At 41.5% G+C, this 14,796-nt stretch overlaps 1 protein-coding gene across 4 annotated transcripts in view; it reads right to left on the bottom strand.

The window, feature by feature from the left end:
• ppm1lb (protein phosphatase, Mg2+/Mn2+ dependent, 1Lb) overlaps positions 1–14,796 on the bottom strand; it is a 62,394-nt gene that overhangs the window by 10,683 nt on the left and 36,915 nt on the right. For all 4 annotated transcript variants that reach the window (XM_061681730.1, XM_061681728.1, XM_061681729.1 and 1 more), the window contains one exon: positions 6,635–6,845. In XM_061681730.1, the coding sequence (XP_061537714.1) occupies positions 6,635–6,686 (52 nt within the window). In that variant the 5' untranslated portion in view covers positions 6,687–6,845. The remainder of the gene's footprint in view (positions 1–6,634; positions 6,846–14,796) is intronic.

Raw genomic sequence — 14,796 nt, 5'->3', positions numbered from 1 at the left:
TTTGTTTCTATGTGCCCTGCGATTGGCTGGCGACCGGTTAAGGGTTTCTCCCGCCCGAAGATAGCTGGGATAGGCTCCAGCACGCCCGCGACCCTATTGAGGATAAACAGTAAAGAAAATGGATGGATGGATGGATGGATTATTAACAATTGTGTGGAGTTGACTTACTTATTGTGTCTTGAAGCGATTGAAGCACAATGGCTTTGTAATGGAAATGTATCTTTGTCTTTAGACATGGTAAAGCAATATGTGGCTCATTTTACAAGGTTACAGTGCTATTTTTTTACTCTCCAGTCTACATAACTGTCAATAATTAGATTTTATGGTCACAAAGTGGCTTGTGCTCAATGTAAGTGTTCAAAAATGGTGCTGGCAGTGGCAGCTCTGTGCTCACATGTGCTTGAAGCCATATTCACACTGAGGCTGATACAATGACATCATCAACAAGCATTATCACGATTGGTTGGAGGGAGTGCTGATCTAACGTGTACTGCATATACAGTAGTCCCCTCATTTATTGTGGGTTAGGTTCCAGAACGCCGTGCAAAGTAGCAAACATATATTTGTTTTATTATTTAAATACCTTTTAAAGCTTTATGATCTTCCCTACTCTCATTTTACCCTTTCCCATAGCGTTAAACACTTCCTATTAGGGCTGGGGCTGTCAAATATTTTTTTAATCAATTAGTCAGTATCCATCCATCCATCCATCCATTTTCCTCCGCTTATCCAAGGTCGGGTCGTGGGGGCAGCAGCTTAAGCCCTCTCCCCAGCCATTTCGTCCAGCTCTCTCGGGAGATCCCAAGGCATTCCAATGCCAGCAGAGAGACATAGTCTCTCCAGCGTGTCCCGGGTTGTCCCCGGGGCCTCCTCCCGGTGGGACGTGCCCGGAACACCTCACCAGGGAGGCGTCCACGAGGCATCCTAACCAGATGCCGGAGCCACCTCATCTGGCTCCTCTCAATGTGGAGGTGCAGCGGCCCTACTCTGAGCCCCTCCCTTAGAGAGCCCTGCGGAGTAAACTAATCTCGGCCGCTTGCATCCACAATCTTTTTCTTTAGGTCATGAACCACAGCTCATGAGCATAGGTGAGGGTAGGAACTAGATCGAGTCTGCACATTAACACATTGCACAGGATGTGGTTCTGATGAGCTTCATCAAGCCGTGATCTCCAACTCTCGCTGGAACGGTACGCAGCTGAGTGTGTAGCGGCTGGGAGAAAATCAGCACCTCAAAATCCGAGGCCATGGTCCTTAGTCAGAAAAGGGTGGAGTGCCCTCTCCAGGTCAGAGAGGCGATCCTGCCCCAAGTGGAGAAGTTCAAGTATCTCTGGGTCTTGTTCACAAGTGAGGGAAAAATTGAGCAGGAGATCGACACATGCAGTGCCTGCAGTGATTAGTTGAGTAAATGCATGAAAATTGATTTTGCACAATACCAATACAAAATATGAATGTGAGGTGCAAGTATTATTTTTGCCCACTTGGGGTCACTATCCTCACCTTCTAAACTTTATCTGTGACTTTGAATGTGTGTGGCTTTAAAAGGTGTGTGTGTCCTAGCCTGTTAAATGATGTGGGAGTCAATGACATTGTAGAGTTTGCGGCTGGCTGTTAATTGGCTGACCGTTGGCGAGTCTGCCTGTTGAATGTATCACTGTGCTTGTTCCGTGTTGATTTCGTTACCGTTTGTTCAATGTAGTGATTGAAAGTGCACCAGCGGCTGTGTCTATCCTTGACCACTTGTGGAGGGATTACAATTCATTCTAACTAGCGGTGGTGGGCTATATTAAATTAGCTAACGCTTACTTTACCATGCAGCTGTGTAAGCCAGTTCTGCTTTGTAGTAGACACGTTGCATTTTACTGTATCTTCTTTTTTTAAATGTGAAATGATTCCAAACTTTTGAAATTTTGAATTTTACACACTCTTTCCTCCTGACTCACCGTTATTATTACATCTGCAGTAACATTGGTCCAAAATGAGATCGTCAGAAGTGAACTGCGATATGGCGAGGGACGACTGTACTGCATAAAGCGTGCATGCTTTTGTTTGCTGTCAAAAGAGCAGGATGACATCCATGCTATTAGTAAAAAGCAAGCAGTTTGCTGGAAAAGACCTGCAGACCTTGAGACTTCTAAAAGTTCCACATGTTGGCGTGGAACATGTTGACGTGGAATTTATGTCACAGGTGCTCTGGGGTGAGAAGGAACGACATAAATCTCATTTCAAAGGAGAGATGAGATGTAAAATGGAGTGGAGACGAGTGATTACTTCACAGCAGCAAAACACTTAGTTTTTACAATTTGTGGCAATAGGTGAAAAGAAAAAGTCTTAAGCATGGAGATAAAGAAATACAGCAAGGAGCAGTGCAGCGAATACTGATTACACTTCATTGGAAACTTTTTTGTTGTTGTTGTTTTTTTGTTTTTTTTTTACAGTGGTGAAAAAATATGTCTCTAATTGCATGCATTCCTAATCCAACATATAGCTTCCCCTGCAGTGTGCCATGCTGTCTGGCTAATTATCCTTATCTGGATCCCATAGCGATACAGATAATGGACAGCTTGCTAGCACACTCTACCCCAATTAGGCAAGCCCATGCCGAGCAACACGCTCCCTATTACAATAGCAGACGCCATGTGCATGCTAATCATCGGTTTACATTGGACAGGAATAACCATCAATGTTGAAACAAAATTAATATCTCCACCCAAGTAATGAGTCACATTTATGTCTGGATCAGACTACAAGACAACATTGTTATTTCACGATGGCACTCTGTCAAACTACTGCCTTCAAATTTTGCCGTATCTTGGTCAGACAGTGGCAGCACTACACGACGTGTATACCGATACCACCGTATCACATCTTTTACTGTCACTGCGTAAAGGAAGATGAATGAATGAATGAATTAATGAATGGGCTTTATCTTGTCAAATCAAAGACTGCGGGGAGGAGGGACCAGAAAACACCTTTCCGGATACCAAACGGATGCAACTATTACCATGGGGACAAGTTGTTGTCAAACAATGGATCCCTGCTTCAATGTTGTGAAAAAAAGAACAAAAAGAGGAAAAAAACACATCTCCGGGTGCTTGGAAGATGACATTTTGGGCTATCCATTCAAGGATTGCTTGAGGTATGTTCACCTACTTTTAATACGATACAGTTCGCAAGCAGACAACAAAATGTTATGTAGCCTAGCAAGCTAGTGCTAACACTAACATTTGTACGTAATCCTACCGGTGTTCTGTCGAATCATGCTCTAAAGATTCAGTAAACATTGGTTTGTGCGTGTGAATAAATGATTGAGAACGGTGACCAAGTATGCTGACTACAGCAAGCAAAGGAGGCAATGCGCCGGTTACAATACGCAGTCCTCTTGGTTTGCATCAAGGTGCGCTGTCGGAGAGTTGTCGTTGATATGTCACACGACACGGAAGATATCCTAAAAATCCAACATGTTAGACTTTCATTTTGCCGTTGTAGGGCTATCGTAGGGCCAAATCGTTGGTCGTGGATTATTTCACACTATAGGAAGTTTTGTTGTTACCGACAAAATATGTCAGGCCCGATCCGGGAAATGACCCGCAACAGATAATCGGGCCAATACGAGTCTGTGGCTCGGCAGACCTCATTTCTGGGAGCTGCGATCGTAAATATTGAACTGGTGTAACAATTACCATTTTTGCTCCCAACTGTTTTCTGAGCAGATCAGGTAGGAAGAATCATCTTTAAGACACCCCACAGCACACGATAATGACTCAATTTAATAAAAAGTATTGCTTTGCTGCCATCTTGTGGCATCTTGGTGCCAATTAACTATGTTGAAGTGAGCTGAGGAGCTTCATTTGGACAAAAATATTGCTTTGCCACCATCTTGTGGCATCTTGGTGCCAAGGAAGTATGTTGATGTAAATTTCGGAGCTTCATTTAGACAATAGCATTGCTTTGTTGCCATCTTGTGGCATCCTTGTACTAAAGAAATATGTTAGAGTTGAGGAGCTTCATTTAGACAATAGTAGTGCTTTACCACATTTTGTGGCAGGCAATTATAAACCTTCTCCCCTCAAACCCTCATGGATTTTTACTATTTACACCAGGGCTCAGTCCCTATCCCCAGCGAATACAGGCCTTACAGATGATTTGATTCTGATTGCGCATGTACATGCATGTGCGATGAAGACTCTTCTAACTTCCACTAACAACCAAGGCTCAACTTAGCTCCTCCCTGACACACAAAGCTTGGCTTGTCCATTTTGTGGCATCTTCGTTATAAAAAGAGCACAAAAACATGTTCCCCCAAAAACATGAATAGGTGAATAACAAACTACGTATAGGTGGGGAATTACTGTGTAGCTTGACATTTTTCTATTTTATTATTGCTAATACAGTTTTTGATAGCCTAACGTTTTGCCTTTTCTCGGCCCTCTGAGCCAAAGTCATTCACCTTGTAAGAAAAAAATAAGTTGACAGAAAGATTTACTGCAAGTAACTACCTGCTCTCTAAATTGGTGTTTGCATCTTTAAGTTTTCAATACAGTGCTCATGCATCACTGGATAACTTGTGTTGTGTGTCAAAACTTGTGTTATGTCACAGTGTTCACGCTATTGCGTCAAGGTTAGTAGTAGACGCATACCACACTGAATCATGGTGACTGTTTCCGAAATAGACCTGAAGCTTATGGGCATTCCATTAAAATCACATTAGTCTTATCTCTGCTTTGTGTGTTTTTTTTCACCCCTGATAAACAACAAGGTGACGAAGAGCCAGAGGATGAATCAGATATGTCGGGAACTAAGAGTTCGACTTAGAGAATCCGTCTCTCACTTGCTTCCCTGCTAGCTTAATTCAAGCCTGGATCGCAATAAAGAGGAGAGAGAGCTGTGAATCGGACACAAGTGGAAAAATAAGCAACAATTACCTGATCAGCAGTTGCCCTCCCACCCTGCAAGACGTTGAGACTGTAATAAATTCCTACCCTAAACAAGCAATCGCTTTCTCGAAGTTAATTCTCGGTGTTTGGGCTAAATAATAGCTCCGGACAGAAGCCCATTGTGCGCTTAAAAGGTTGCAAAGCATCAAAACAAAAAAAGAGAGTGGGATCAGGAGATGGCTTTTCTTGCTAGAGCAGCATAGATCAGTAAGCGGATTCTGGCTACAGTACAGAAGAAGAGAATGAGAAGCATAAAGATAATAAAGAGGTCAACGGCGGGCTAGTGCAACAAAATGAATTGTCACTGCTATACTGGAGCCTTTAGTGAGGAGCTGTTGCCTATAGCGTTTTATACTCTTCTTTAACAACCAGCGTGTCATATGAACTTTCTCTGTCCCTAAAGCACCGCTGGATTCAATGAGCTGGGGGCTAAATTGCTGACATGGGAGTCACATGTTGAAAATCACACTAGACATTGTTCGGAACTGTAATTCAATTTTAAACCTTACCTCTTCACCCTTGTTGAAGCTAATTACTCAACTTATGTCATCATTTTTTCCCCTGTCTTGTCTTGCTGAGAGTGAATGTTCATGTCTGAAACTCTAAACTCCCTGTAAAAATAAGTACATCGTGTGGCTACAAAACAGGTCGGCATTCACCATACCACTGGGCTAGTCCGTGGTAATTCCTTTAAGCCTCTTCTGTATTTCATACTCTTCCTCTTTCAGTCGACTATTGTTGAACAGTGACTGTCAGCAGCCTTGCTTATTCAGCTGTTTAAATACAAGCCAATATTCACAAGGCGTGTAGTAATTATCTCTGGACGAAGAGGAGGAGTGTGGGGGGGTGGATTCAGAGAGGTAAGAGAAGGGTCAGAGGAAGGGACATGTGGATGTTTTAGTTTGTGAACTCTATGCAGCAAGGAGGGTGACGTGAGCAGGCCGCGACGGGAAGATGAGAGTGGAGGTGTTCATTGGATAAGGAGACATATTGATAAACAGCGGGAAGAAATACCACATATCTGTACTCTATTCAGTATATGTAGAGAGATAAATAATGGCATTAACAGGAGAAAGGGGAGATGAGGACAGACAGTACAATGGAGATACATATTCATTAATGCAACTAACAACCTTGTTTTGGGGTTATTGCAAAATGGAGTACATCTACAATAAGTCTTGCCTTTTATGAGCTTTGCCAAGAGCAAAGGACTAGATTATGAAAGTTATGTTTTTAACATGTTATGTTATATGCTGGATGCTTGAGTTATTCCAAAATGTCTTGGTCCAAAAGTCTCTACAGACTCTTCAGTTCATCTCAAAACTCTATAAAGATATTTTAGTTAATCCAAAAAGTCTCTAAAGATTCTCCAGCGGATCCAAACTGTATCTATAAACTATTCAGTTGATTCAAAGTCTTTGAGGACTCAGGATTCACTGTACGTATGGTGTTCTTTTGGTGATGAGCAGTGTTGTGTTTACACCAAACATACCCTTTGGATTTATGGTCAACAAGTTCAACCTTGCTTTTCATCGGCCCATAACAAAATCACCCAAATGTGGGAAAATGTGTCATTATATAAAATTATATTGTGCAGCTGTACCTCAAATTATGGGCAATAAATGTACATTATGTGTACACTTAATATTACTAAGAGTTTCTTAAACAAAAATGGATTAAACACACACACAAACACACCTGCTTCATTGTATGTGGCAGAGAGTTTTTCCAACATTTCTCGGTCTAACATCAAGATCTGCTGCTCCAGGATAGACGGGTAGGACAGGCCTTCCGTTTTGCCATTCTTCTCTTTATCCTTTTCCCTATTCCGCTCTCGCTCACGTTCATAGGTTAGCAGCTGCTGACGAAGGGCCTCCGGCAGGTGAGCCTTTGCATAGTCAGCAGCAGCCTGATAACAGACAGTGGAGAGAAAAAAAAGAGGTCCATGCAAATAAATTGTAAGACTATGACAAGACTATATTTGGTTTCTGTCAGTACAGCAAAATTTAAGGCATTGTACATGCCGCATTAAGAGGTGTTATTGCTCATGACGGTGTAACGATGTGGATGTCGCTTTGTGAAAAATTCATGCAGCATGACTGCAACCCAGTACTCAAAACATGATAGGATTTCTTTTATTCCTGTAGGATTAACTGCCAGGGTTTTCAATATTTTACCACTGATTCATTACAGAAGAAATGGTAGCAGTTGATAGAGTGCGACTGTTTTTTTGTTTTGTTTTTTTAATTGTATATTTTTGGCAAAAAAACACCTTGGCCTATACAGTGGAACCTAAACAATAAAACAATCTGTTGCGTGACACTGGTTAATTTTAAGTTTCAAGGACGCACCCCTACCACTTTTTTTTTTTTTTTTTAGACAAGAGTACAAGCGCTTGCATTTGAACGTTCTGATACAATAATCGATATTAATGCCATTACGTCTTGCAATTTTGATAAAAATGTGTTTTCTAAGTCAAATATTGTTCATATTTTCATCAAATATTGTTCAAAACCACAAACCTTTTTTGAACATGGCATAGGTTTCACTCAAATAACACTTTTTTCACACACAATAGAATATTGTTCAAAAACACAAATATCTTTAATTGAATAACAAATTTCACTCAAATGTAACACTTCTTATGTTATGTGTTGCTTCCGTTGTGCGTGCCCTTAGCTTCGAAATGGGCAGTGTGGTGCACGCATGCACATAACGCGTGAAGATTTGTTGGAAAGAAACGCATAAGAACATTGCAGCACAGCAAATATAGCTCGTTTCTCAGTAGAAATAATATATACCGGTGAGTATTATTTAATCTTTCTGTATATGTCCTAAGCCTTTTGTGTTCAAATAGTCACTATTGAAAGCTTTATACTGTGACAATGATGCTATTCGTTATCCCGTCTATAGTGCTTCGTATTATGTGCTACCATTAAGCTAGCGTATTTTTGTAAGCCGAAGCTATGTATTTGCCTAAATTTACAACATGTAATTCTTTTTATTTTGTGTTAGTTTTTCTGTAAATTTTGAAAGTAAGTGTCAATAAACAGCTTGAAGCAAGCACACATTGACTCTTTCTGAAGATCTGTTCACTATCTGCCAAATTGCATACTGCACTCTCAGAGAGGACAGAATAGTGTAGTCTATGATGCTGGTAAAGTACTATCGGCTGTCGTAGCATCGGAGCAATTTTACGAATACAAGTACAGATAAAGCCTATCGACACCAATACCGATATTTGGTGCATCCCGAAAGAAAATGTATTCCCATTGGAAATAATGTAAATAACTACAACTAAAATAAAGTACTACTCAGTGTTTGTTGGCAGGCACCCTTTTCATGATAGTAATTCATCATTATGCTTTCAGCTATGTGGTCTTTTAACCCATTTGTGTGTAATTGATATTTTATTGAATTTGTCATATTGTACTGAACAGCCAGACACTTTCCAATGAGGAATTTCAGTTCCATAAATGGTCATATCACACATTTCCTCTATTGTACTTTGGAGGTTCTATGACATATGTGATTGAATTGTTGTCTAAAACAAATGAACCCAATAAAAACAGATGGAAAAAAAGGAAATGAAATTCGTTGAGTAAACAGAGACTCGTCACTGACAGACAGAGCTGACAGAGATTCCTCAATACATTCTCTAGTGGGAGCAGATAAACGCTTTGGACACATTTCTTCAGCTGTTTCAGAGCAAATAATGCTGTCTCTCTCTTCCCCTGACTCATCGGGAATCGGGAAAACAAGTCTGCTCAACCAAGGTCACGAAGTTCAGGTAGTTTTGTGCACACATATCAGATAATACACCGCAGACATGCGTCACACGTACGATCATATTTCATTTGTTCTTAAAATGTGATGAGAGTCTGTAAAAATGCACGAAGCAGCAGCTCAACTTCTATAATGATTTGAAGTCACATTACAGAGATAAAATGAACACCACGTGTCAGATGCTCAAAATGCTGAGCCTGTTTCTTGTTCCTTTATGTATACCAAAACTTCTTTCCTCCATCCATCTATATTTCATTATAAACTGGAAAATTGCTTGAGAGGATTCGTGTAATTCTGTTTTTCCTTCTTCAGATAGACAGTCATCCAGACTCTCTGGTTGCATCTCAAGTCAGAGTTGTTACAGCCTCCCGTCTCTAGATCTGTCTCTCCGCCCTGCCTTTCTGCACTCATATCCAAACACTGCTAATTGTCTCTCCCCTTTGAGTGTGTCCGTGGTAATGTTCCATCCCCCCAAAAAATCCATGTGAATTATTCCCCCTCACCGACTGTTGATGTGCTTTCATCCTGCCATTATCTTGCAAGGAGCAAAAGTAATAAATTGAGTTCAGATGTCATAAATAGAACAGGAAGCCCATTGTTCAGGTGCAATATACACTGCCAATTACTGAGGAGTTTAATTGATGGGCCTGTCAACCTGAATAAAGCCCGGATAATCAAGTCCCTCATCCCTGACCAAAATAGCTCTTCACTATACACTATAGTGTACAGCCTTCGCCCAAGCAGATAATCAAAGTCAGCCTGGGCCTGGGTCCGGTGGCAAGATTTTTAACTGAATTAAAATTGGAGTGAAAAAGAAAGGGGAGGAGAGGTGATCGCATCATACAAAGAAGGCAACTTCACATTTCGACACATGGGACGGATTAGGTAGTGGTGCTGAGATATTTCCTGCACTCCACTACAGTTGGAGAGAATGAAGAGCAGTGAGAAGAGCAGTGAGACAATCAAAACAATTACGGTCGTAAATACTGGTAGGTAGCGTTTGGAAAGTGTGTGCAGGGTCGAAACTCATCCTCACATGGTGGTATAAATTCTGTCGGTTTAGTTTTTTTCCGTGGCTTTTTTGTGAAACAATTATGGAAAAAAACATCACACGAGGCCCAGTAGACACCAATATAGCTCAGTTCACACGAGAAGAGAAGATGAATAAAAAGAACATACACCAGAAGTGGTCAGACCATGGCCGTTGTCACTTGTTTGACCGTTTTAAGGTTTGACTGTGATTAAAGACATTGTAAAGTGAATTCAGAGATTTGTTCCGAAAGACATTATACATATTTGAAGATAATGGCTGAAAACGTGCAAAGACTGAAAACTATGTAGTACTCAATTGTGGAGATATAGTCTTAAACAGTTTTTCACCATTTTAGTTTTTCTGAATTTAACACCTGCGATTGGCTGGAGACCAGTTCAAGGGTGTACCCCGCCTCTCGCCCAAAGTCACCCGGGATAGGATCCATCATACCCGCGACCCTAGTGAGGATAAGCCGTACGGAAAACGGATGGATGGATGGGTGGATGAATTTAACACAAGTTGCCTCTCCCCCACTATGTAAGAACTTGAGTGCATTTGCATCAATGGTTATGTAGCTAAAGTATGCCTAGACCCCACAATCTTCCTTTCAGGAACATTAGTGCTTGCTGGAGGGCCCGCCCCTGCAACAAGTGGGGCTGCTGCCTACGTCACCGCCCGGGCAAAATTTAACATCAGTTTTGTAGAGCATAATTTCCAGTCGGCTAACAGTATTGTCATCCGTGTTTACCTTATTAGTATCTCCACACTGACATGGCTGACATGGCCCCTACTCCACCTGCCTGGAAGGAATATGTCATATATGTCTGGCAAAATAGTATCGTCGTATCGGAGCATCTTTTGAGACTCAGAGTACAAGTACAGACATACAGTATTGGCACGTGATATCGGTATCAGTGCATCCCTAGTTGCAAAGTCACATGACCTTAGAAGTTCCACTGTTTAAGTGAACAATGCACGAATCTTGGTGGCGGTCTGTATTCTACACAGTCATTGTAGTTCATAATGAGCTCAGTGTTTGTGGTTTCTGTAGTATGACTCATCATCCCTTGCTCTCTAAACTCAACAATGTTGCTCATTAATTAACCTCAAATATGCTAGTCAGTCCCCAAATCGTTATGTTATCAGAATGAGAATCATCTTTATTTACCAAGTATGTCCAAAAAACACACAAGGAATTTGTCTCCGGTAATTGGAGCCGCTCTAGTACGACAACAGAACACTTTTGAGACAACAGAACACTTTTGAGACATAAAGACATTGACAAAAACAGTCACTGAGCAATAAAGGGTTGCTAGTTATCTGGTAATGCCGGTACAAATTTATTTTTTTTGACAACTGTGCAAAAAGATGCAGAGTCCTCTAGCACTTAGAGCAGTTCGAATGACTAATATAGCAATAGTCCGGTGCAATGACCATTGTGCAAAGGGTGCCGAGACTTCAAGCGAGTAGTGCGATAATCTGGGACAATGTTGATTGTGCAAATGTTGCAGATACTCCTCAATCAGTCTGTAAATGGAGCAGATGCTACTGGCATGAGTGGCCAGTATTGGTCAACAACAGATATGCAAATAGTGGATTGTGGCGAGACTACTACAATGAGTGCACGAGTAATATATAATTGGCCCAACAGAAATGCGACAGCAAACTCTGGCGAAAAATTGGCAGCATGTTGCAATAGAATTGTAGGCTAGCTGTTTAAGAAGTTGATTGCAAGAGGGAAGAAGCTGTTGGAATGTCTACTACGACTAATATGCAGCCGATTATAGTGACAGAATGGCGACTGATAAAACCACAGAGTAAGAATATTGCACCCAGATCCCTACTGGGTAAACCTTTTATTTTCCCCGCAGATAATCAAATTGGGAGTGAAAGTCCCAAAATAGGAAATAGTGTTGTGAGTGTGCAAGGGTCGTGAGCATCACACTGTAAACTCTTCTTCCCAGTAGACGTCCAATGAACCACACACACATGTACCAATCCAATGCAATCACCAGCAAAAAGACCTACACACAAACATTCTCAACCCAGCCACCTGCACTGTTTCCCCCAACGCATCATCTATCCTGGCACGACATTTGCCCCAGACTGCCAGCCCAAGAGAAGTACTAGTGCCTCTTAAACATTTTCATCCATCACATCTAAAAGCTGGCAGACATCAGAAAAGTCATACAAGCATTCATTTAGAATCACCCTCAGGGAATTTTCTTACAAGGAACACAATTTTTTTTTTTCTTTTTTCCCCGGCAGTCGCTTCGACAGATCAAGTAATCAGTAAAAGGGAAAAGAAGAGGACACACCAATTGGGAATGTGGGGACCACTCATTAGTATCACTCAAGTGCATCGTTACGAGAGAAAAGACAAGACACAGATGGTCTCTCCTGAAATGAACCATCAAAGCAATGGCACAGAGAGAAATAATAAAGTGCAGAGGAAGACTTGCGAGTGAGAAATAAGAGTCTTAAGATGGATTTACACTGCAGGTGTGCCCAATTCCGATCTATCCTCTATTCACAATGGTAACACCTCTGCCTCAATTTGGACCAGGGAAATACTGTTAATGGTTTGAATGTAAATTATGTTAATTAAATGATTGTTAATTGAACATCTTTACATAATATTCAACAGGATTCCATCACTTTCATTTTTTTATTTTAGTATACGAGTTAAGAAAAATAAAATGCTAACGACAACTCAATTTCAGCCAGGAAAACCCCTGCATATACTATCTCAGTAAGCTTGGACAGAACAACCTATGCATTATTACTGGCAACAATCAGAAACCCTTGCATCCATTTTCTATACCACTTGTCCTGATTAGGGTCACGGGTGAACAGGAGCCTTTCCTAGATTACTTTGGGCGAGAGGTGGGGTATACCCTGAACTGCTCGTCAACCAATCGCAGAGCACATATAGACAAACAACCATACGCACTCACAGTCATACCTACGGGCAATCTAGGGTCCTCAATTAACCTACCTTGCATGTTTTTGGAATGTGGGAGGAAACCGGAGTACCTGGTGAAAACCCACGCAGGCACGGGGAGAACATGCAAACTCCACACAGGCGAGGCCGGATTTGAACCCGGGTCCTCAGAACTGTGAGGCGGATGTGCTGTTTATATTGATTTGTTTTCAAAATGTGGAAGATCTAACTATTTAGTGTCAATCCAGTCCAGTTCACAATTGAAAAGTTGGGATATATAAAATGTCACTATAATTGCTAAAGTCAAACTAACCTTAAAATACAATGGGGCGGGTGTTGAGGGAACTGACATTAGTGTGTCCACTAGACAAATGAGCCCTAAATTGAATACCTTACACCAGAGCTTTGTATTTGGCAAGCCAGTGCTATGGAAATGTTGTGAGAAGATTTTGCGAAGGTTGTTATTCTGTGTCGTTTGCGGCTCCTACATGTTGTATTTTGTCTGCTGCTGTTGAGCAAACATTATCCCAGACAGAAAATGTCGACATGACGGTGAAAGAACAAATCGCACCAATCTTCTTAAGGTCTTTCAAGGTCCTTCAACACCAGCCAACAAGAACCTGTATGGAGCATTCGCCTGTCTCAGGGATGAAAAGTAATTTGACTTGGAAAAACAAAAACAAAAAAAACTTGCCATACTCCAGGATGGAAATGTTTGTTTGGTCTTGCAAACATCCCCGTGTGTTCTCACGCACAAATCTCACCCTGGCATCCTTAAATTCTGCTCACCCAAACATTAAATCTCATAGAAAAGCGCAACAAACAGAGCACAGATGGGCTTTGGGATGGAGGGCTTACAGGGGTATGCAGCAACAGTTGTGGTGCTGTGAGCTTCAAATGAGATGCCAACTGAGCAGGGAAGCTCAGATACACATGCATGTATATATAAACACAGTGCAACCTCTAGAATCTACTTATTTTTGACTTTGTCATGTTGTTCCGCGCAGCCAAGACAGACTCGCTTGTACTCAATGACCAACCGCATGCCGAATTGGACTCAATGAACCGACAGGGAACCCGTAAAAGCAGCTAAGGCAGGATATTGCAGGAACTGGGGGAGAGAAGTGAGTGTGTGAAAATTCACACCCCTTTCCTGGCTTTCTGTTTTTCCCTTTTTATACAGCGGCGGTATTACCTCTGACACTAACCTCCCATATTGACAATGCAGAACAGTGATGTAGGACAAAATGGTGGTGTTTTTTTTTTTTTTTGGGGGGGGGGGGGGGGGCGAATCACAGCTTTATCAAGCATAGTAAAAGGGGCTTAAGAAACAGGAACGAATTCGCACTGTGGTCCTAAATTGTGAGAGCGGCGTGGGTCCAACTTCCTGTGGTGGCTAGGGGTTGAATAACTTTTTTCTCGTTGACGTGAGAGGTTAACGTTGACTAAATGATGTATTGTTTAAGTTATCACCTTGCTGCGCATCTATTTGCCTTCAGCTTCCAAATACATGCTCACATCCCCCGCCAGAATCCTGCCGTCCCCGGGTGCAGTACATTCCCTCCTAATCAAATTACATTCCGACACTTGCTCACCCAATCACATTCATATACCTTCACTGCCTCGCAGACGGTCCTAATTGTATAACTCTAACTCTACATCACGTAACACTACAGTACTACTATATAATAAAAAATAAAAAAAAACATTTTAAAATCACAGGAGAGAATGCTTAGCAACCCTGGTACGGACAGTCTTACATGGATTCCCGCTACAGTTTTCCCTAAACTCTGACTGTATGTGATGTGATTTGTGATTGGATAAGTGAGTCGGGGGATGGCCCCACTGGAAGGAGGAAAAGTGTGCTGGCGTGTCTGTGGAATGAAGGGTTGAGTGAAACATTAGCAGGATTTTTGGGGGTTTTTGGTGTACTTACGGCTGATATATGCCATTCATTTTCACACAAAAAAAGACATTGCTGATTGATCACCGCTCATCCTTATTTCATCGTCTAATGCTACAGTATATTCTCCAAACACATCTGGAGACCATCCTATTCGGTTCTGATTGAACACCAATCAGATAATACGACTTCAG

This window comes from Phycodurus eques, chromosome 7 (genome assembly GCF_024500275.1).
Source record: "Phycodurus eques isolate BA_2022a chromosome 7, UOR_Pequ_1.1, whole genome shotgun sequence".
Classification (NCBI taxonomy): Eukaryota; Metazoa; Chordata; class Actinopteri; order Syngnathiformes; family Syngnathidae; genus Phycodurus; species Phycodurus eques.
The sequence above is the reverse complement of the archived record's forward strand: the minus strand, read 5'-3'. Positions and strand labels throughout refer to the sequence as shown.